Source organism: Rhipicephalus microplus, chromosome 10 (genome assembly GCF_043290135.1).
Source record: "Rhipicephalus microplus isolate Deutch F79 chromosome 10, USDA_Rmic, whole genome shotgun sequence".
In the NCBI taxonomy this organism is placed as follows: domain Eukaryota; kingdom Metazoa; phylum Arthropoda; class Arachnida; order Ixodida; family Ixodidae; genus Rhipicephalus; species Rhipicephalus microplus.
The window spans coordinates 33,673,515-33,695,007 of record NC_134709.1 but is presented as its reverse complement, the minus strand read 5'-3'; the positions used below and the strand labels follow the sequence as shown (position 1 = coordinate 33,695,007).

General features: G+C 47.7%; 1 protein-coding gene across 1 annotated transcript in view; it reads left to right on the top strand.

Annotated features, from left to right (window-relative positions):
* LOC119180845 (Neurospecific receptor kinase) overlaps positions 1–21,493 on the top strand; it is a 383,082-nt gene that overhangs the window by 355,112 nt on the left and 6,477 nt on the right. Inside the window, exons 4-6 of the mRNA XM_037431984.2 lie at positions 12,559–12,727; positions 17,408–17,783; positions 20,464–20,660. Of these exons, the coding sequence (XP_037287881.2) occupies positions 12,559–12,727; positions 17,408–17,783; positions 20,464–20,660 (742 nt within the window). The remainder of the gene's footprint in view (positions 1–12,558; positions 12,728–17,407; positions 17,784–20,463; positions 20,661–21,493) is intronic.

The following is a 21,493-nucleotide window of genomic DNA, read 5'->3' as shown; positions in this document are numbered from 1 at the left end:
ACTATAAAGACACGGGAAAGGTGAATAAGCGGGTAAGAAAAGAAAAAAAACAACAGTATACCCATTTCACTATACAAACACAAAGTGCAGTGTATGACAGGATATCACTTCATTCTGTTGCCTCCAAGAACTGCAGGCGGGCTCGTGTGGCTTTTTGATCTGATGAGCGGTTGGGCCAGACTCCCAAGATAATCGATTCTCCACAAGCACACTGGAGAGTCTGGCGACCTTGTTCGAATCGGGTACAGTGGCACGAGAGTTGATCAATAGTCTCTACACAGTCGCAGTTGTTGCAACGCGGTGAATATGCTATTTTACAGCGAAGTTGTATATGGCTAGGAGGCGGGGAAAACGTGGTGCTCTTTGAGTCCGGGAGTGCGCAGAAACTATAATGAGAAAGCATTGCTAGCATACGCTACCTCGAAATGTTTTCGTGGTTTCACTGGTTTCTATCAAGGTTTTTGTCAGAATCTAGAAATAATACCCGCCGCACTGCGAATCGCCACCCACGAAATTCTTTCGATGTTCCCCATAGATTTTAAGCTAACGTCCCGAAACGCGATTTTGCAAGCACGCATCTCTTAAGTGTGGCAATGGAGAAATAAAAAGCTGCAACAGAGGACACACGTCGATAGATCCCTGCTCGTTACGTACATTAGAGCTGCACATTAGAGCATTACACAGCACCGGGGTTCTTTAACGTGCACCCAAATCTGAACACACGGTCCTGCACCATTTTCACCTCCATCGAAAATGCAGCAGCCGCAGCCTAGATTCGATCCCGCGACCTACGGGTCAGTGGATGAGTGCCTTAGCCACTATATACCACCGCGGAGGGGCAACAAAGACAGTAGTGGAGAAAGCGAAAAAAAAAGCTATATTACAGTTCAACAGCATGGCTGTAAAGATGTCATTGAAGGTTCATACCAAATTGACAACTTCGTAATACAAAACTTATAATCCTTTCATGTTGATATATATGTTATTACAGTTAAGTTACAATTCTATTTAATGAATGACGAAGTGCAATAGTATCAAACAAAATTCAAGTGGATTCTAGTGGGAAATTCAATTATCGCAAGCTGTCAAAAGAACCCTCGTGTTTAGCTTAAGATGTCATAGCCCTTGGCTTGTGACGTCATCCTCCGCATGCAGCAGCGAATCCCGCAACCCTCTTTAAGATATCGAAAGCTCACGAACGCAGCTATCAAAGAAACCACGCCTACCGCGTGGGAAGTTATAGGCCTAGGTGATACCTCAATGAAACCTTCTTTTTTTTGGTGATTTGATTGATTGATTGATTGATTGATTGATTGATTGATTGATTGATTGATTGATTGATTGATATGTGGGGTTGACCGTACCAAGGCCACCATATGATTATGAGAGACGCCGTAGTGGAGGGCTCCGGAAATTTCTACCACCTGGAGTTCTTTAACGTGCACCCGAATCTGAGCACACGGGCCTACAGCATTTCCGCCCCCATCGGAAATGCAGCCGCCACAGCCACGATTCAATCCCGCGACCTGTGGGCCAGCAGCCGAGTACCTTAGCCACTAGACCACCACGGCGGGGCCTTCATTGGTGATTGCTTGTGGTCATATATAATTTTTCAATCTTGACTGATCTGTTTGTTTAGCGCCCACTAGGCTCATATTTCGTTGTGTTTATATTTGAGCATGATGGTCTTCATATCTTACACTACATTAAGTCAGGCATCACTAATTGCAGCTCGAAAAGCTTGGTCCTTGAGACTGAGCGAGAAATTTAATCATAGAAGATCCTGGTGTACTTGCTATGTGAATTTTCTTGTTGATAAAAAAAGACAGAGCTCGAAAGATTGTGGAAAGCAGGATGGTTAACCAAACGCCACAGGTTCTGTCGCTACCCTGTTTGATAGGAAGTAGAGAGCGATGCAAGAAAAGAAAGGAGAACGCATGTCGATATACAAAGGAGGGGCGCTCCAGTTAGTCTTTCAGAAAGGCCAATACAAAGCAAGAAGTCTCGTTAAAGAAAAGTTCACCGACTATAATATGAATCCTGGGTGCTGCTTCGAGTTGGTCCAACGCCAGCTGTGCCTGAAGCGCAGGCCATCCGCAGTTGTAGCAATTTAACATCCGTTACATCTTTGTCACAATAACGTATTGCCACGACGGTGTCGCGCGACATATTGTCGCGAGTGCTACGCACACCACTCTGTGCATTGCGGGCGTCGCGGACCGAGCGGAACGCAGACAGCCCCGTTACGGGCCGTTCCACGCGCTTCCCGCACAGCCGCAACGCACGTGCTGGGACCCCTGCCGCACGCAAGCGGGAGACAAATGAGCCGATTGGCGACGCTCTTTCGCCATCTGCTTGGGTGCGGCAGGTGTGCCGGCACGTGCGTTGCGGTTGTGCGGGAAGCGCGTGGAACACGAGCGAAGCCAGCCGCACTGCACTTGGCAGCCCTGCATGTGCGTGAGTTCTGACAGAGGAGGCAGCGCGCGTGACGGAGGAGGAAAGGGAGTTGAGAAACCAGCGGCTCGTGATAACGACAGACTCCGTGGTCGCTCTCTTTCGTCCTCGTTCGTTCTATCGATTACGTCAACGCCAGCCGATGGCGACGCCGCCTTAAAAGTTGCGCTGTAAAACAAGAAAGCAAAGAAATGCAATATTACGTTATCATCGCTACCGGTGCCATCCGGACTCACTGAACACGTGCTGAGGAGGAAGTATGAAAAGAGACACGGCGTTCTTTGTGTCACTGATATTAGGTCGTTCGCAAAATTTTTTTTCCGGGGATATGCTTGCTAATACGAATCGTAGTTGTAATGCTCTTCTGGGTTTGTGAATTTTGAAGAAAGGGTGCTGTGGGTCTCCTTTCATGTCCCCCCTCCCCCGTTCGAAAAAAGCAATTCTACAAGAAAGTTATACGTAAAGCTGGCTTTTCCACAATAATGGTCGTTATGAGGAGAACGCTGCTTTACTTTTTTTTTTTTGTCATGTCGTTGACATTTTTGTTCAAAACTCGCGATATAGACCTGCTAAAAAACCGCGAACTCCGCATTGGGGGTTGTTCGATTTCTACTTTTTGAAGCAGATGGCGCCCGAAAAAAAACGAAGACAAAAAATACAAAGAGGGAACACACACTGCGCTGCACTCACAACTGCACTACTGCGTGCGCTGTGTTCTCTAAGAATGAATATGCACAAACTAACTTAACTTGTCATTTTTTGATACTTTTCATGATATACTGGAGGTAGTTTACCTGTTTTAGTTTGGCTAACAACGAGTGCGATTGCCGAAACTGCGAGGACTATGTTTACTTCAAATACCAACTCCCTAACGGGCGTTGTGTGTGAGCGTGGTGTGCCGTCCTCCTCTCTATGTCCCTGCGTCCTCGTGCTGATAGTATGCTGTCATGGATTTCCAACAAGCCCAAGTGACCACCCTTAGGTACGGGCGTAGACTGACGTATTCGCGTATATTTATTGTGAAAACATACCGTCGAAAGTATAGGAAGCTGGGCTCTTTAGTATGAATCCATTGTACATATAGCTCAGAAAACGACACGCTAACACTCGTGTTCCAGCATCCACTTGGTTTTCACTTCACAGCAAGCTTACCTAGCCCATTCGAAAGGTGGGCAACATAATGAAACGTAATTTAATCTGGTGCATTGCGGCATCGGAAATTCCTTTTCGCACGCACAGCGACGTCATGCTCTTGCGTTTCCTTTCCGAGTTTGCGTCGGTTCCTATGGTTAAAGAAATGGCTAGATTGAAGCTTGCATTGACTCCACTTCCATATGCGGGTATCGTACACGTGTTTTTTTTTTATTTTCGTACTCGCGGATGTCTATCTTCTTCCTAACTATATATTTGTTGTTTTTTTTTTCATTAAGATGGAAGGAGTGTCTCTCCCATAACATATCGCTCGATGTATGCGCCGGTTCCTTTCCTGCGTGCTAACTCATGGGGATTGGTCGTCCTCTTTTATCTCGCATAACTGGCCATCGTAGCTGGCCTTTCTTTTGATCTTGCCCTCACACTCTGGGGCATCGATACAGCCCATGCGAGGTCCGAGGGAGCGCCCTGGAACGCCGCGAACATAATACGCTACGCACGGGACATCCCCAGCCGATGGCATCCTGTCCTTTTCCCCTCGTGGGCCCGTCGCGGTTTATTTATATCCGAGCCTTTTGTCCCGACCCGGCCTGGCGGCATCCTCTTCCAAACTTGTCCTCCCCGCAAGCATCACCCCATCGCTCAGCGTACTCATCGGCGCTCTTCCCCGCGTACCGAACCTCCTTTCCTCCTTTTCCTTACTCCCCTTCTTTCTCGTCTTCTTCTATACTTCCGGGTTCCCGATTCCGGCGAGACGAACGAGCTCTGATGTCTCGTAGAGGTCGATATCTTTTAGCAAGCGTGCTGTCTTTTCTTTCTCGGGCTTCGGGGGGAGGAGGGGGGGGGGTCCTCGACATTACTTGTTTTTGCCGCCTCCCTAGTCCACATCCTTCCCTCTCCTCTTCCTCCTCCTTCACCCCATTTTCGCGGGAAGTGGCCTCGTGTCTCCCTTCTTCATCTCGTGTTCCCGTTCCCTCGCTTTTGTTTCCAAGATTTTTTTTTATCTCGTTCACTCATGCTTTCCTGGTATGGTTAGACGTCTACGTTAGGCTTTTTTCCCGTGGTTTCCCACGTGCCTAGGCTTTGCCACTTGGAGAGAGAGAGAGAGAGAGAGGCACGTAGGATAGATACGCTGCTATTCCCGTGCTTTTACGCGCAAGCTCCTCCACCCCCTACTTCCCTGCCGCCTTTTTTCTCCTATTCGTTTCTTCGTCGACGCAGGTCGTCGTTTTTGCTCCCCATCTTATCCCATGCACTGTTTCTCTGATGGCGCGTCGTGACCTTGCACTTTTCGAAGCCTGTCTCTCTTTCTCTGATGTTTCCGCTTTTTACGCGGCAACAATTTCTCTTATCGTCGCCTCCTCTGCACACATCGCCGCTTCCTCGTTGCCTCTTCTCTTCGCACATCACCACATCGGTCAGCCACCCACACCTCCTCCGGAACAAACGCGCGCTGGATTGGAGGATCGCCGCCACCGCATTCATTTGTTTGCTTTCTTATCTCCGTGTCGTTAGACGTTTTATCTTATGCCTTTCACATTCGGGCTTCAACTTTGTGCATTTGCAGTCGCACTTTTTTCTTTCGCAAACGCCTCGCTTCCGTAATGAGCGCAGCGACCGCTGGTATTCTCCGCCTCTTCCTTTCTTTCCCGTATCCGGAAAAGTGTGTGTGCCCGAGTCCTCGCTCAGCGTCCCTTCCTTGTGTGCATCGGCATAACGATTGCAGCGCCACAAAGACGGCTAGCCGCGCTTTGAATAAGAGAAGAAAGGGGGCGGTGGCGTCCCGCCACTGGCTTCGACTGCATGTGTGTCCCGTTGCGGGGTGCTGTGTGTCTCGTATGACCGAGGGAAAGAGCATGCCGCCGGAGATAACGGCCTTAGAGATTGGAAACGTCGCGCTCGGGCTCATTGCTTATGTATTGGGGACGTCTCCAAGTACGTCACCATCCAGCGGACTCGGACGTTCGGGGAACGATTCTCAACGCTGCTTGCTTGGAGGTGGTCGTGAAGCGTCTCTATCGCGTAAGGCGTTGCGTGTTTTGCCTCTAACTATGCATGAATAACGCGTTTAAGTGGTCATGTCAGGACGCAGGAAGGCTTTCAAACGGACGACAGCTTTGGAGAGAATTTGTTGCGTCTTTGTCAAACGGTGCTTAATTCCAAGGAGTGAGATAAAATTGCGATTATAATTATGGAAAGAAACAAAATGATTACACGAATGAAAGTATAGGAGACTGGATAAAAGGCATATTTTTTTCTGTAAGGCTCAACGCAATGAACCAAACCGTAGCCAAGGAAGGTACAAGGGGGAATCGAATCCCGGCTGCGGTGGCTGCATTTTCGATGGAGGCGAAAATGCTGTAGGACCGTGTGCTCAGATTTGGGTGAACGCCAAAGAACCCCATGTCGTCGAAATTTTCCGAGCCCTCCACTATATACGGTGTCCCTTATAATCTTATGGTGGTTTGGGACGTTAAAACCCCACATCAATCATCAATCAAGGTACATGGGACGGTATTGTAGGCCAAACTGTAGCGTTGTGATTATGGCAAATGTTGGAAAATTAAGGCGGACGGAAACACAACTTGTCGCCTACGGGTGGACTGAGTTTACAACTTTCGGATTACGTGCGCGACGCTCTACCCTGTGAGACACAAAGGCCGTCATCGCCCGGCCTCTTTTTCGGGCATGTCTTTGCATATAGATCTGGGAGTGAACATGCACGCGAAGCAACGCTGGTCTGGCACTGACATGTTAATTAACTTAAATACCACGTTAAGTACTATCGCGATGCAAGACATAGTAGCATGATTAAATTTTAATATGGCACTTCGTTTGGCCACAATATTGCGTGTTTCATCCGTCGCTAGACAGTTCACTAGCAGCTGCAGATGTACCGACTGTGCGCCAATTACAAAAAAGAAGAACGGTTTTGATTCGCGCCATTTTCAATCGCCTTCGGTGTCCCTGCTGAAACCCTCACACGTTCTAGACAGAGAAGCTCGCCGAAAGTTCCCCAAAATCCCGCATGAGTATCGCTGTCGTTCTCGAAGATTCTGTCGTTGTCTTGCACCCTGCATTGAGACCCAGAAGGAACGGAGAAAATAAATAAATAAGAAATAACCAGCGGGTCCTTGTTCTCCCCTCTTGTCTTCACCCCGGGCCCCCGAGGAAGAACCCCCTACGCAACCCATGAATCATTCAGATGCCGTTATGGCCATTTCTTTTTCTTTTCTTTTGTATATGCCCCCCTCCTCGCAAAGCCTTTGAAAGACGCACACACGCGCGCGCGCTCTCAAAGCGCTGGCGTCCGGGCTTGTGTGCCGTAACGTACAACGGAGCGAAGACGGCGTTGTGCGGTATACAGCCCGCCCGCGTCTTTTTCGCGGGACCGTTCTCGAGAACACTTAAATCAATTATCCTCCCGGACCAGAGTTGATCCGAGAGCCTTCGGACGCAACGGGCGGATCGCGATGAAGAGGTAGCTGCGGGAAGGGATGTTTCCTTGGCAGTTTCCTCTCTTAGAGGGGCGCAGCTGCTACTTTAATTTGCGAGGAAAGCATCGAGCTGAGGTCCGCGCGCCGCTATTGGAAGGACGTGACCGGAATTCGCCGCGCCGACGTGCTCTTCGGAAACGTGCGGCAGGGGACGACTGTCTCGAGAAAGTGCGTCGAGGGGCAATGAATGTACGGTTCGCAGCGGGGAAACGACGGACGGGAATGGAGAGACGAGGTGGACTGTTTAGTTGCGCCGCTGTCGACCTGCTGAGCCGAAATATGCGAGGTCACATCGCTACGAAGCCCTTCTCCCCTACGCTGTCTGTCAACGGCGCTGACCCAGGTTCCTACCGCCTTTACTCGTTTACTAGCAGAAATCGTCAGTACTCGTGTATTGTCGGTTAACTGTTGTGTAGTTTTGGCTAAGTGAAAAATATTTCGTGGATTTCGCGTCCCGAAACCTCGATATGATTAAGGGAGAACTCCGGAAGCCCCGCCGCGGTGGTCTAGTGGCTGAGGTACTCGGCTGCTGACCCGCAGGTCGCGGGATCAAATCCCGGCTGCGGCGGCTGCATTTCCGATGGAATCGGAAATGCTGTAGGCCCGTGCGCTCAGACTTGGGTGCACGTTAAAGAACCCCAGGTGTTCGAAATTTCCGGATCACTCCACTTCGGCGCCTCTCATAATCATATGGTGCTTTTCGGACAGAAAACCCCACATATTAATCAATCATAGCTTCAGAAATTGAGACCAACTGAAGTTCTTTAATGTGCACCTAAATATAAGCATTCGGGCCTCTATCATTTTGCCCCCATAGAGGTGCGCGTCCCGGCTGGGATTCGATCCCGCGACCTTCCTGTGAGCAGTCGAGCTCCAGCTAGAGCACCGTGGTGGATAGTTTTGACTATGTGATGGCTATAGTATTGCTGTTGATGGCTAAATGGATAACTTGCGCTGTAAACTAATGGGCAAATCATTGCTAGTGCTGAGTATACGTATTGGCTTAATTTTTCCGAATGTTCTAAAAATGGTTTGACTTTGAAACGGCTTGCATATGTTATGTCTCAATTCTTTAACAGTGATTGTGTTCTAGTTTTGCGTTATATATATATATATATATATATATATATATATATATATATATATATATATATATATATATATATATATATATATATATATATATATCGGGTATGTGCCACGGAAATCGGACTACAGACTGGTTGGAAGAAAACCATGGGGTGAAAGAAAGAGATGAAACGGTAAATTTTGGCGAAAAGAAGTTCTAGGCGGCGGGATTCGAACCCGCGTACCCACGATCAGAAGGATAGCGTCTTCACTACTGGGCTGTCTTTTTTTTTTCTTCTTTGTTTCCGGTTGTACGCAGCACACACACGCACACACACGGGGACAAGATAATTCTGTTACTACGCAGACTATGCAGGCCCGCCGACAGGGCATAGCGTAGCCTTGTAGAATATCGTAAAGCAAGATAAAGTGAGGGTGAGTATTAGGAAGAGGAGGAGGAGAGGTATAGAATAGCATGTAAAGAATAAGAAATATAGAGAAAGAAGTTGAGAAACAGAAAGAGAGACAATAAAAAAAAGAAAAAGAGCGTGAGAGAAAAAAGATAGGAGCAAACAAGACATCGAGAGAGTGACATAAAAAATTGAAGGAACCTTAAGTTTCGCCTTTATGAGTTGATTGCGATAGCGATATTCAGTCCCTATAGTGCTTGCTTCAAGCACATGGTGCATGGAATCTTTTCGAACCTGTTATGCACCCACTATGCGGCCTTAAGGGAATAGAATCAGTAACGTGTGTGCTTCTGTAGTGGGTGACCGGCTTTAAACCATGAAGTAATTGTGATAATCGCATGTTCTGACGCCCGGAGGCAATGTGCGCTTGTGTCTTGAATTATTGCTGCAATATTTCATGTTGCATTGTGAAGCATGTACGCAGGACGCGTGTGTTTGTGAAGCGGGGAAGTTACGCTCACTGCATTTTCAGGCAGTGGAAGTTATTTTCGCTGTGTTCACTAGCAGACGCGTAGCTTTGTGGTAGAACATCCGCTTGCCACGTAAACGACCCGGGTTCGATCCTCACTCGGACCGAGTAGTTTTTAGGGGCGAAGCTCCTTATGGCGTTGGTCTGTCCATCCCTTGTATGTATGTATGTATGCATGTATACATACATACATATGTATGTGTGTATGTATACATACATACATATGTATGTGTGTATGTATGTATGTAGCCACCGGCGGCGCATACCCGAGCAGGTATGTGCCACAGGGGATGCGAGATGGGAGATGGCGGTACTTAGAGAGTTTACTAGGTGGACGCACGCATGGATGGACGGGCAGACAGACTAGCAGAAGGACGGACGGATTGATGGACGTGCAAGCGTACGGACAGACGCACGGATGGTCGCGCAGACGGACGGACTGAGAACGAACGAACGGATGGGCTGACGGACGCTTCGCCCCACTCATTATTATCACTCCGTGGATGTGCAGTGATTTTTTGTTATTTATTTTATTTGCATTTTTCTCGATGTTTCGGTCATGCACAATGCGATGTTTTCTTCGCTGACAACCAACGATGCCGACACCAACGCCGGAGTTCCCGCGAAAGGAGCTCTTTGACGCTGTCGCGTTAACAAGGAAATAAAGCCAAGAAAATAGAGAGAAATGAATAGAAGTAAATAGATACGAAAAAAAAAGTGCGTGAAGTTTGCGCTAAGTACCACAAAGCTTGGCACAGCGAATATGGCCGACACTTACGCAAACCTTAGAAACGACATATAGCAAAAAGTGCTTAACGCTGCAAAGTGTATACTCACAACGTAGCAAAACATAACAAGAAACAGTTACAACAAAGCAGCAACTGCCGTTAGCCTAAAGACTTGAGGTTCATCCAAAGTCACTGTGTGAAGCTTTCCGTGGCTTAGTGCAAATTCCGCGGATTTTGTGATCGTCACGATAGTAAGTAATTTAGGGCTTTGAGGCGCGAGAGCTCAACTATAGCCAAGGAGCTTCTGTGGGCTAGTGCTAATTAGTCGGAAGTGCAGAGATGAAAGTACGAGAACTGGATGGGGTTTACCGTCAAAAGCGCCCGAAATGTGTCCCTGTAAAACAAATCCCAAACTGCTCTATTCGCAGCCAAACTCTGATTCACTCGATTATATCAGTAAGCCTTCGCACGAAGTCTGGATGCATGTGTGCTATGCAAAGTAAGCATATATGTCGCAGCAGCACCCTCACAGTGCCGCTGCGACAAAAGCGTGTTACGTGTCAGTTCCAATAATGACGTCTTACACAACATCACTGAACCGGTTCAACGCAGTTTAAGTATCGCATGATGTTCTGCAACAGTAGAAATGCTGGTTAATCGGCGCCAGTGTCGTATGACATTGTGCAGAGAGCGCCCCCAACTTGTTTATGTGTACGTACGCACGTATACAGTCGCGCTCAGTATTAGTCGCAACACGCTGTCTGGGCTTAAAATGGCACCAACACTGCAAATCGGCACCTAGATAGAAACAAACTGGTGAATCAAACGCTCTCAGTTAGCGGTATAGTTTCTGAACCAACTTAATGTTAGTCGGCGTTATTGTTCAGGCTTGGGGTCACTTTAACCACAGCTATAGGCGTGTTTCAACTCATACTGAGCGCGACTGTAAGTTCGTGCGTACATATGTACATGTGCATTTATGTATGTATGTACAAAGCAAATAAGTAGCGAGACACGCGAAAATCGTTAGGACACGTTTCGGGCACAAATCTGTGGCCTCGTGCTCCACAGCAGAAGTCCACGCACCTCGTTATTACGCGGCAGTTCAATTACAACCTGTATGGGCAGTTTCGCGTACTGTCTAACGCCTCAACATGTGCTTGCGAACTTCAGAGTGCTTCGTTATACCGGTCACTGCGATGTAACGCTCGATGTAGTCGTGACGTAAGTAATCATTCGTTACACAGCTAGTTTCGTTGTAGATGGGCCTTACAGTACCCTGGTAAAGGGACAATGCTGTCGGTGTTCTTTCATCAATATTTCTCACGAGTTCCACTTTAGAGCGAAACGTGTTGTAGACGATAGCGGCGTGGCCGAGGTTATGCGAAGCCTGTCGGAGAAAAAAAAAAGGTTCCTTCACCAAAAATAGGCGTTTTGAACAACCCTTCAGGGTCAATCAATGACTCGGAGATTTCCGCTGTGATGTATGTCTTACAGTCACCCGTGCTGCCTAGCGAGATAATAATACATAATGATATGTTTAGATAATGACGCGTACAATCACACTCACGCATTCACGCACACCCACACACTCACAATCGAAGATACGAAATTACATAATGCAGTTGCAGATGCAGAATTACGAGTGGTTAGTCTTTTTTTTTTTTACGTTCGGCAAATATTTAAGACGTAAATGTGTTTTTTTTTTTGTAGCTGCGTCGTTGGCAATGATCTTCCCTCAGTTAAAGATCGACAGTCTAACAACAATCAATGGACATTTAGTTTACACCCCACCGCTTCCAGTCGCGAGCACACGACTAACAAAGGGTGCTTCTCATCACCTAAATAAGTGGTAGGGAAATATTTTGATCTATGGTTGATGCCTTGCGAACTGACAACGTACAAGCGTTTTCCTCGATACGAGACGCGGTCACCATATCGGTCTCAACTTTTCGCCAGACCTATCGTCGCGCTGTTTCTCCCATCAGAGTTCGTGTGTCACTCAAAGCTCCCGCTTCCGAGTGACCTCTGGAAGCTTGTTGCGCATTCCACCACCAGAGGGAAGCACGATTCAACGACGCTCCTGGCGCCATCCTTTGAATAATGGCGAAACCAAGAGCGCCAACTTCCGGCTTGAGACGCAGAGGAGAGGCGCGGGGAAGAGCGGGAGAGCATTGGGAAATACTCGGAGGGAGGAGAGGGAGTCGCTTCTCCCGAAACGAGAGAAAAACGCCAGCAACGAGGGCGCGCGCTAACGACGAACGCCAACACACCTGGGGATTCGCTCGCAGGATTTCAAGCTGGACGGTTGTGCCCTCGCGATCTCCGACTTCAGCGTAGCTCCCGCCGACTGGTTCGCCCTCCGCGGTCTCCTGACGCCGTGTAGCTCTCGCATTGTGGCACCCCGCCCTTGGACTGCTTCGACCGGATCCCCACTTTCCTATCTCCTTCTTTTTTCCTCTCGTTGGCTGTCTTCTTCTGCTTCTACTTTCCTTCTATTCTTTTATCCCTCCTTCCCCCCACCCCTATAAGGCACTGCGCCGTGTCGCCTGAAGGCAGACAGAAATTAGGTGCCTTTTTCCTCTTCATTGTAACCACTACCACCACCACACACCTGGGCGTTGCGATCGCTCGCGCGCATGGCGTCGTGGGCGTGCACTCGGCGGCGCGCCCTTGAGTGAGGTATACGGACACGGTCGTCTCTGCTTTTCCGCCTCCAGGTGTCGACGGCCGAGCCCACTCCGGGAACGTCGCAGTCCCAGCTGACCGTCAATGCGACCGCCGCGAGCGCATCGTACGTGTGCCGGGCGAGCAACGTCGTTGGGGAGAACCGCACCGAAGTGAGCGACGCCAGGGAGTTCGTCGTACAGGTCGAAGGATTCCAGCCAGGTGAGTCGATGTGCGCCGTGTATCGCGGGTGAAATAGGCAAAGCTCACAGCGACAACGGGCGAGAACGAAACAGACGTGTTTTTGTTCGTTCCCGCGGTCGTTGGATACATTTCAGCGTTACCTTTTTTATCCGTGATGTTTCAACTGTGTCCTTACATAAGCTATTCTATCATGCCTGTGCTTTTTTTCCGTGTTTGCGCACAACTCTCTGTGCATACTTTGTGCTCACACCGTCTCAATTATTGTATGTACCTGCTGTGTGCCAGAATTAGCTCGGTAATGTAAACGAGGAAACGTTTGGTTTCGGGGGTTTCTATCACCAATGCGGTGTCGTGCATCCTAGCTCGCATTGTACCGACTGTTAGCACTGAGAGTTTCAGTTTCACGTGGGCTTAGATTTCGTACTCGGCCCGAATAACGGTGTACGTGTTGTTACTCGTGTGACTGGAATATGAAAGCAGCCTCGCCTGTGAAAGCTTTCGAGTGCCTTCGTTCGAAAACGCCCGACTTACACATTCCGATCGTACGGGACTTGCGTGTCGCCAGGCAAGGCGAGTGCTTTAAACTTGGGCTCGCTTCAGTTTCTCGCTATGTGTATAGAGTATGTGGTGCTGTGTAATGATTTGCTGGCTGATTTAGCAGTCGTGCGCTAACTTTACCGGCTGGGAGCTGTTTTTGTTTTTGTTTTTGTCGTGTTGTGGGCTGGGAGAAGTCCGAGAATCGGCGATTTCGAGCATCATTAACCGATCACGAAGCATAAAGATCCGGTGACTCTCTCGCGCGCTTATGGTTCACTTTTTTTTTTGTGTGTGAAACACAGTCTGTTATCAAACATCTGCGAATTGAGAAAACGGCGTGGAAACAACTCTTGCATGGTTAGAACAAAAAGATGTTCCCAGTATAGAATTCCCGTTAATTTCAAATGTTTTGAGTCATGAATAATGACTTCAGCCTTAAAAGCACGTTGTGTTTCGTCGGAAACATGACATATTCTTTATCAATATTTCTTATTAAATCATTTCACCAAAATTCTAGCTTGTTCTTAGGAAATCAGCGGCCTGAGCTTCGGTTCTCACAACTTTGATCAAGAGAGAGAAGCAAGGAAAGGCAGGCAGGTTAACCGGACGGCACGTTCGGCTTACTACCGTGCATGCACCGCGACCTTATCCTGCTCTGGGCAAAAGAACAAAAGGGCGAAAAGAGAGAAAGAAGAAGAAAGCGATGGATAGAATTAGCGTTAAAGCCATGAGAGTGAATTTTTTAGGCGTATCATAACACAGCCCTGTGTGCTTAATTAGTTACGAGCAGTCGCAGAAGGGGTTGTGAGGTGCACTGGCCTTTATCGCCGCACCTGTGCGCTATGGGATCATTTTCTTTTATTCGGGGTAATTATTTATTGGTCATTTTAACGTTCCGTATAGATTATTGCTTTCACAGGTAGATAGTCTTGCGCCTTAATAACATGTTGGCAAGAACATCTCTTTTCCTCGCTCCGTTTGTCTCTTTTTTTTTCTTTTTTTTTTTTGCGCTGCTTTGTGTCAAGCTTATGTACGAGCAGGCCTAACTCTCCACTTTACTCCGGTTTATATTGTTTGAATAGTAGTTTACCATCATTATCAAACACATTCGTCAAACATCGTTCCTCCGATACCTATTTTTAAATCTTTGTACTCTTCTGAGTTCTTTTTTTTTTTCCTCGGAAATTTTGGAATCTTCATCACCTATTCCCGTAGACCCAATCAAATGAGCAATAGATATGTACAGCCGTTGGCACCTTTGACCCGAACACTTCGATGCGTGGCCAGGGCTAGTTTGATTGATGCCAGCCGCGACGTACTGCGCGCTTTTGCCGAGATAATACCTCGGTATAGGCTTGGATATTATGTCGGCATGTATGGTTAGCATCTTTGCAACAAAACCCAAGCGTACGTGGTGCCAGCGTCAATCAAACTGCTACGGGACACGCGGAGGACACAAAGACGTGGGAAAAGCCTGTCATGAATCCCCACTTTTAATATCGATTGCTTTTGCCTATGTTTTAAAATAAGATGGAATTGCAAAGGTCAAGTGTCCCCTGATAATCGCTAGACATGCGTGAACACGCTGATGCCCATGGCTTATTTTCGCCTGCGGTACTCCTGTCGCCATCTGCCAGGCGTCGAGTGAACCGCGCTCGCAGTGTTTGCGCGGCGCTCTTGAATTCTGCCCGTGTGATCTTGTACAGTGAGGGCTTCAAACTCCTTTGAGCAAGTGCTCCTCCGCAGTCACGAAAATTTAGTCCTGTAGGGGCCAGCACTCCGAAGAAAGCAGGGTGGGTGGGGGGAAGGGGGAGAGTATTTATTACACAATGCCAGCTCACGTTGCGTTTTGAGAGGCATTTTTATATTATCAAAGCAGCGCGAACTACAAGTCTAGGGGGAACTACGAATGCCTACCCGCAACTGGCAGACTTATTAGAGGAACCGTAAAAAAAAAAGACGATTAATAAAGTGACCCACGCGAGAATCTTGTTAACAAGCACCTAGGCAAGAAAAAAATTAATTAATAAATAAACCAAAAGAAAAAAAACAACGATCGGTAAACAGTTTTCACACCCAACTAGCCCAGCTGTCGACCTTGCCGCATATTTCTAATGTTTTGTATGTGGGTCATTTCTGAAGGGATCTTGGCGCCAGGATTCAAACTTCATATTGATACGGAGCTCCAAAATGAATAAAGTTGGGGCGCCTAATCAGAGTATTGTGTCATGGTTATGTATCACAACAAGGTGACCTTGGGGGTTCTCCGTATAGTTTATGAACGTATTTATCAAAGAATGAAAGAAAAAAAGAGGGGGGGGGGGGGCAAAGGGAGTTATGCGAGCCGCTCGCTAGCGTGAGATGTTGGTGGGGCGTTTGGATGAAACTCTGTTGTACTATATATCGTGTCTGCGGAGATATCTTAGGTGTGCTCTGCTTCGCATATTATTCTTTTTTCTAGCGAAGCTTCGTGCGAGGGAAGGTTCTCGGTAGCGGCCGTGGCGGCGTCGTTCGTAAAAAAAAAAAAAAAAAAAAAGAACAGAACGCGGCGTTGACGATCGCGCAAAAAAAAATTGCGGCCCTCGAGGTTCGAATTGAAAGTATTCAAAAATTTACTGGAATTTAAATTATTCGAAATTTCCAAGTATTCGAAACGGGTTGGATAAACGTATATTTGACTGCGTGTAGCCTCTCCTGAAAAGGTGACTTCACTGTAGTTGCTGGCATTGCTGCGAAGCCACACTTTTGACGTTAGACTCTGTACCTCGATTGATTTCAGTTTGTCAGCGTGTTATACAAGCTAATATTCGCTAAATGCAGCAAATTTTTAGAACTTAACATGTTTCACTGATGATAGTTTTCGACATATCACTGTTGAAATCCTGCCACTATCCTAGTTCACTTCCATTTCGAAGCAAAAATATTTACACTCGGACACGCTTAGTTCCGATTGCTAAATATATTGAAGTAATGTACAAGTTTGCTGGGCCATGACAAAGCGATTACCTTTTCTTTAAAATATATGACTTACAATGTCCGAACTATCGATTGAAAATTGTTCGACCGAGCCACAGTGGAAAACGAAGAGGAGAGCCGGACATCATACGTCTGGCTACATCGAAGGGAACAGGACAACTGAACGAGCTGCAGCACCCGTGGCTCGTACGTGCGCCCGTACTTCCTCCCTTTTTTTTCTTATTTTTTTTTTTGCAACAGTCACTATTTGCCTCAAGTTGTCTTTGAACCTCCAGTTCTCCGTATCACAAACTAACATATACATTGAACTCGGGGAAAAAAAGTGGGAGTTGATTTGATTATCAGATTATTCGATACGCAACATTGCATTTTCAATGCGAATTTCGGCGCTCAAAATCGCCTTCGTGGCACTGATTCGCGGTTATCGAAGAAACACGTCTTTACGGTAATACGCCACATTTTTTTTTCTTTGTATTTTTACGCAGTTTGTAGTTGGGTATGAGGGGTCACATACAATGGCGGCTTATACGATGTAAAACACGGTATAAATATAAATATAAAATAAATAGTATAAAAAAATATAAATTTTATATAAATATAAAACTTGCGCAGCTGCGTGTACCCTGCCCTTCAATGTCGGCCTTCTATTTCAATGTGGTAGCAAGTGTGCGCCCTGGGATGTTGTGCACAGCGGTGACGTCAGACATCCGTTCTCCGCCTTGGACTGCTAGCTTTGTGGAAGAAAAACTTTAGTTTTACCTGGCATCACTCGTGCTACACCAAACGGGCGGGGGCGTGAACGGTGACCCCGCATGACCGACCAGCGGCACTGCGATGAGGGATGATGGGAGAAAGCAGAAAGCACGTGATGGAAAGCGGTAGTTTTTACTCGCTTCGCGCGGCTCCCTCCCAATAAAAACCGCCGGCTCTCCGAAATACATATCGAAAAGGGCTCCTTCCGAGAAAAAGAATGAACAATTTGTGAGAAAGAGCCAACCTTTAAGGGTGAGTCGCGTTGCACTCCACGTCAAGTGTATATCGGCTGGTTTTGTTCGATGTAGCCGTAGAAATTAATAGCTTGATATAAAGGATAATTCGATTTACCTGGTGTCGATATTGTCGAGTTCGACTGTATTCGCCCATTCTTTGCTTCTTACTCCTTTTTTTTTTCCCCACTTTTCACAGCGTCGACCAGCACTGAGGCGACCGCGGAACCGAGCAGCGATTCCTCGGCCATGGTTCAGGCCGAGCAGTCGCGGCCGGACGACGACGCCCCTTCGTCGACGGGTTCGGCGTCGGAGGACGTGCCGCGAGGCTTCTGCTCGCCCTACACGGGCTCCGCCTGCCGGCGCTTCCTGGGCACCGGCCTGGTCTACTACAACATCAGCCAGGACGCGTCGCCCGTGGTGCTCAACGAGCAGCTGACGCAGCAGCTGTGGGACGAGCTCATCTCGTCCCTGCTCGAGCCCTGCCGCTCGGCGGCCGAGGTGATGATCTGCCACTACGCCTTCCCGCAGTGCGAGTGGCGCGCCCGCCTCGCCATCGCCAAGCCTCTCTGCCGGTGAGCGCGTAGGAGGGTGACTCCCTTCGACCCTCACCCAACTGTGTACATATGTAGACGGTCCCCTTGAAGCCTGACCACACGAATCCTTTGCAGCGCGTCAGCGCGCATGTTTTCTTTTCTTTTTTTGACTCTTGCGCGGAGTTTTTTTTTTTTTTTTTCGTGGAGAGAGAAGGCGCGCAGCTTCGCCTAGCCGTTCTCCCGCTCTCTAGGACGCGGTGCAGCGGATACGTGTGGGCAGGCCTTAAGCCGCTCGACTCGGTAAACCAGACGCTTCTCTCCTGCTTCCGCTTCAGCCACTATCTTTTTTTTATTATCCTCTTCTGTCTTCCCACCTCCTTCATTCCCCACCCCTCTTGGGAGGGGGGGGGGGTGATTTTAAAAAGAAAAAAAAAGTGAGCCTCGTAACTGTCTCTCAGGGGGAGGACACCTCAACAGTAGCTCATGAGGGATGGGGGTAAAAGAGGGATTCAAAGGTAAATAAATAGAGAGAGAGAGAGAGAGGAAGGAGAGTGCGAGGCGCAGGGACAGCGAACCACCGAAGTAAGGAGAAGACAGGAAAGATGGAGACTGTCGCAGGAGTACGAGGACGGGGCACCACTGGCGAGAGCTCTTGTAGGCGACAGGAGGTGGCGTAGGGCGAGTCCAGTAGGCCATGGCTTACGCTGTCGTGGTTGTCGGGGACCGGCGTCGGGAGGTGGCATAGGACCAGCCCTGTTGGTCAGAGCTGCACTGTCGTCGGAGATCGCGAGGGCACAACCGGTCGGCACGGAATGGTTGAAGTGTCCTATACACAGACAGTTATCGAGCACTCTTCCCCCACTTTCCCTCCTGTGCCTTTTTATTCCCGCATATGCTAAGAACTAACTTCTAACTTTTCCCTCTCTCCCTAACCATTTACTCCTCCCTCTTCATTCGATGCCCGCGTTCAGGTGTCAGCACCTCGAGTTACGCAATTAGATTGTTCATTGTTATTCTCGCGCTTGTTTGTGTCTCTTCTCTTTGTCCCGTGAGTTTGTGCACTGTTACCGCCCATAATCGTTATTCTCTCTTTCCTTTCCTCCTCCATCCATCTGTATTTTTTGTGTGTGTTGTCGTTTTTTTTTCTTTTATTTGTAAGGCCAAGGGGTTCGCGAAATAAGGGACCCTCCCATCTAGAAAGTTCTGAGCTTGCGTGCTCAGAACACTGTTTAGAAAACAAACGCTTCTTTCAAATATTCATTCGAGGCGGAAGCCTAAAATGTATATGTTTCAAGATCGTGTGAGGAACGAAAAAAAAAAAACGCCGCCATATGCACTAAGGGAATTATGTTAGAGGAGCTTGCTCGGAGGTGCATGAAGCGTTTCTTGGCGAGAGCATTTTTTGTAGGAAGGCTTGTTAACGAGCTGGCGCATGATGTATACGTCAAAGGCAGCATTGTCGGGCACGTTCTGCGGCCCGCACTGTTTGGAGGGGAGAGCGCGGAGTCCAAGAAAGAAGGAGACAGGTGGGAGAGGGCTGCGAGTACGTGAGCGCGCGAGCGGCGCGTCTACCTGGTCCACCGTCTTTGCGCTGTTTGAGCTGCACGGCGATTCGGTAGAGCCGTGAAGATATGAGAGACTCGCGCTCCACACCAGTCCTGCAAGGATGGCCCTATCAAGCATGCACTGTTTAGACGGTGGTAGACGCGCATGTCGCGTTGGCTTTTGGGTGGGGACCGGGTTTAGTTTGGCTGCTTCTACTCGCCACACCGCAGGTTCCTGCACTGTTGTCGCATTTCGGGAACTTCATTGCACGGTGCCTGTATGTGCTGTCACATTGCTCCCCTATTTAAACGCGGCCATCGTGGCCAGGAATGAAACCTGCACTTGAAAGTATTTGTATTCGTAGTTATTTGCAATAGATGCCTGAAAAGCTTGTTTTTCCGCAATAATAGGCATGCTGCGGAGAAGACCGCTTTTGTGAGCGCGATCATGTAATTTTCATGGTTAACACGCAGGCCTTGAGCATCGCTGTAAAAAAAAAAAAAGCATGCTAAGTGCATTTAAGCATTCGGTTTTGATTTCGAGCTTTATTTATTTCGACTAAGAGCCATTTTCTTCCAAGTGCGTCAGTATGCCAGTGGGCTCACCCCTAAACGTGATCAAGACAGTGATGTGTTGTACTATGTACAAACTGCTCGTTTAGTTGGTGATTAATGTAGGGGATTAAGTTGAGAGGATTCTAATCCTCTAGTCAGCACTTAGTGGAGGTGAGAGAGACACTGCATACACCTTGTTGGTTGGTTGTAGGGATGAATGCTATGAGCACCCCTTTTTACAGGAACAGTTAGCATTGATTGGTGATGATTACACAGTGCTCTTTATAATTAATGTAATGGCTGGACAGCAAATAATAAACAGGGATCTCATAATTATTAACTACACTTAAAGTGCAGCGTAGGTTTTGGAAGTGAGTTCAACTGCTGTAAGGGGTGTGAATGTGAAGTCCAGAGACAGCAGCCCGATGATGATCGCCAATTTCCCAAACTCTCTTGAATACAAGTTGAATCCTATGTAATGGCGCGCTATGGCACAATGTAAGAAAGTAACTTAATGCCGTTTTTGATGTTGCCATTTAAACTTATCGTAAAGTGCAAACAGACTGCAGATCCTCGCTTTACTTGGCCGTGCCACTGACAACCATACTACTCACTTGCAGGGAAGACTGCGTCGCCGTGCGCGAGCTATTCTGCTACAACGAGTGGGCCATGATAGAGGACAACAAGCAGCGGGGCATATTCTTCAAGTCCCGCGGCCACTTTCGATTGCCCGACTGCGACTTGCTTCCGAGTTACAAGGACAACGGCCAGTGCTCACATGCCCATCTTACGGACTTCAAGGAAGACGAGGTCACTGGTACGCTATAAATGTCACTCTACTGCAAATATTTTTAAACGAAACACTGTTGGTATACATTGGTTTTACTGTTGTCTAATACGGAAAGGTTTTAAGGAGAGTATGTAAAAAAACAGAGGGTGAATACGTTTTTCTCCTTCAATAGTTGAGTACAATATGTGTGATGCAACCTTTGTACTATAATATGTACCATTTTTGTGGACTTATCAGTACAGCTGTTAACATATAGCTCTTCTTTTAACGTTCTCTGACAAGCCCTAACATTGTCTTTGTCTGGGTGCTCATTCAATTCTCGTGGCATGTCTACATACTAAACTTTTGCACATCTCGTCTGTGTTAATTTATTTTATATCAGTTTTTTTCGTGCCTGCTTGTTGGTTTCTGGTGTTAGCAGTAGGGAAGTGAATGTGCGCCGCTGATGTACCATATTTACTCATGTAATCCTCGCACTCGCATAATTCTCGCACGCCCCACATCGCCAAACAAAAATACGATTCCCTTTTTTTCCTCGAGTAATTATCGCACCCCCGAAAACAGCCGCAATAGTGTCGTCTGCTCGTTCCAGCCACTGATGATGATAGCGCGTGTCATCTGGCGGCATCTCTTAAGCATCAAGCGTACTATTACTGCACGGAGATTCAATTCAATCTAAGCCAAGCCAAAATGGCAAGGGCGCGTTGTGGCGTGTTTTGTATGTTGTGTCGGTAATCTTGTCACGTTATGGGGTGATACTGAAGCTACATGCCTGCTTTCAAGTTGAAAGTGATAGATCATGCACCAAACAATGGCAACAGGGCCGCTGGCAGGCGCTTCAGAGTCTACGAGTTTTGTGT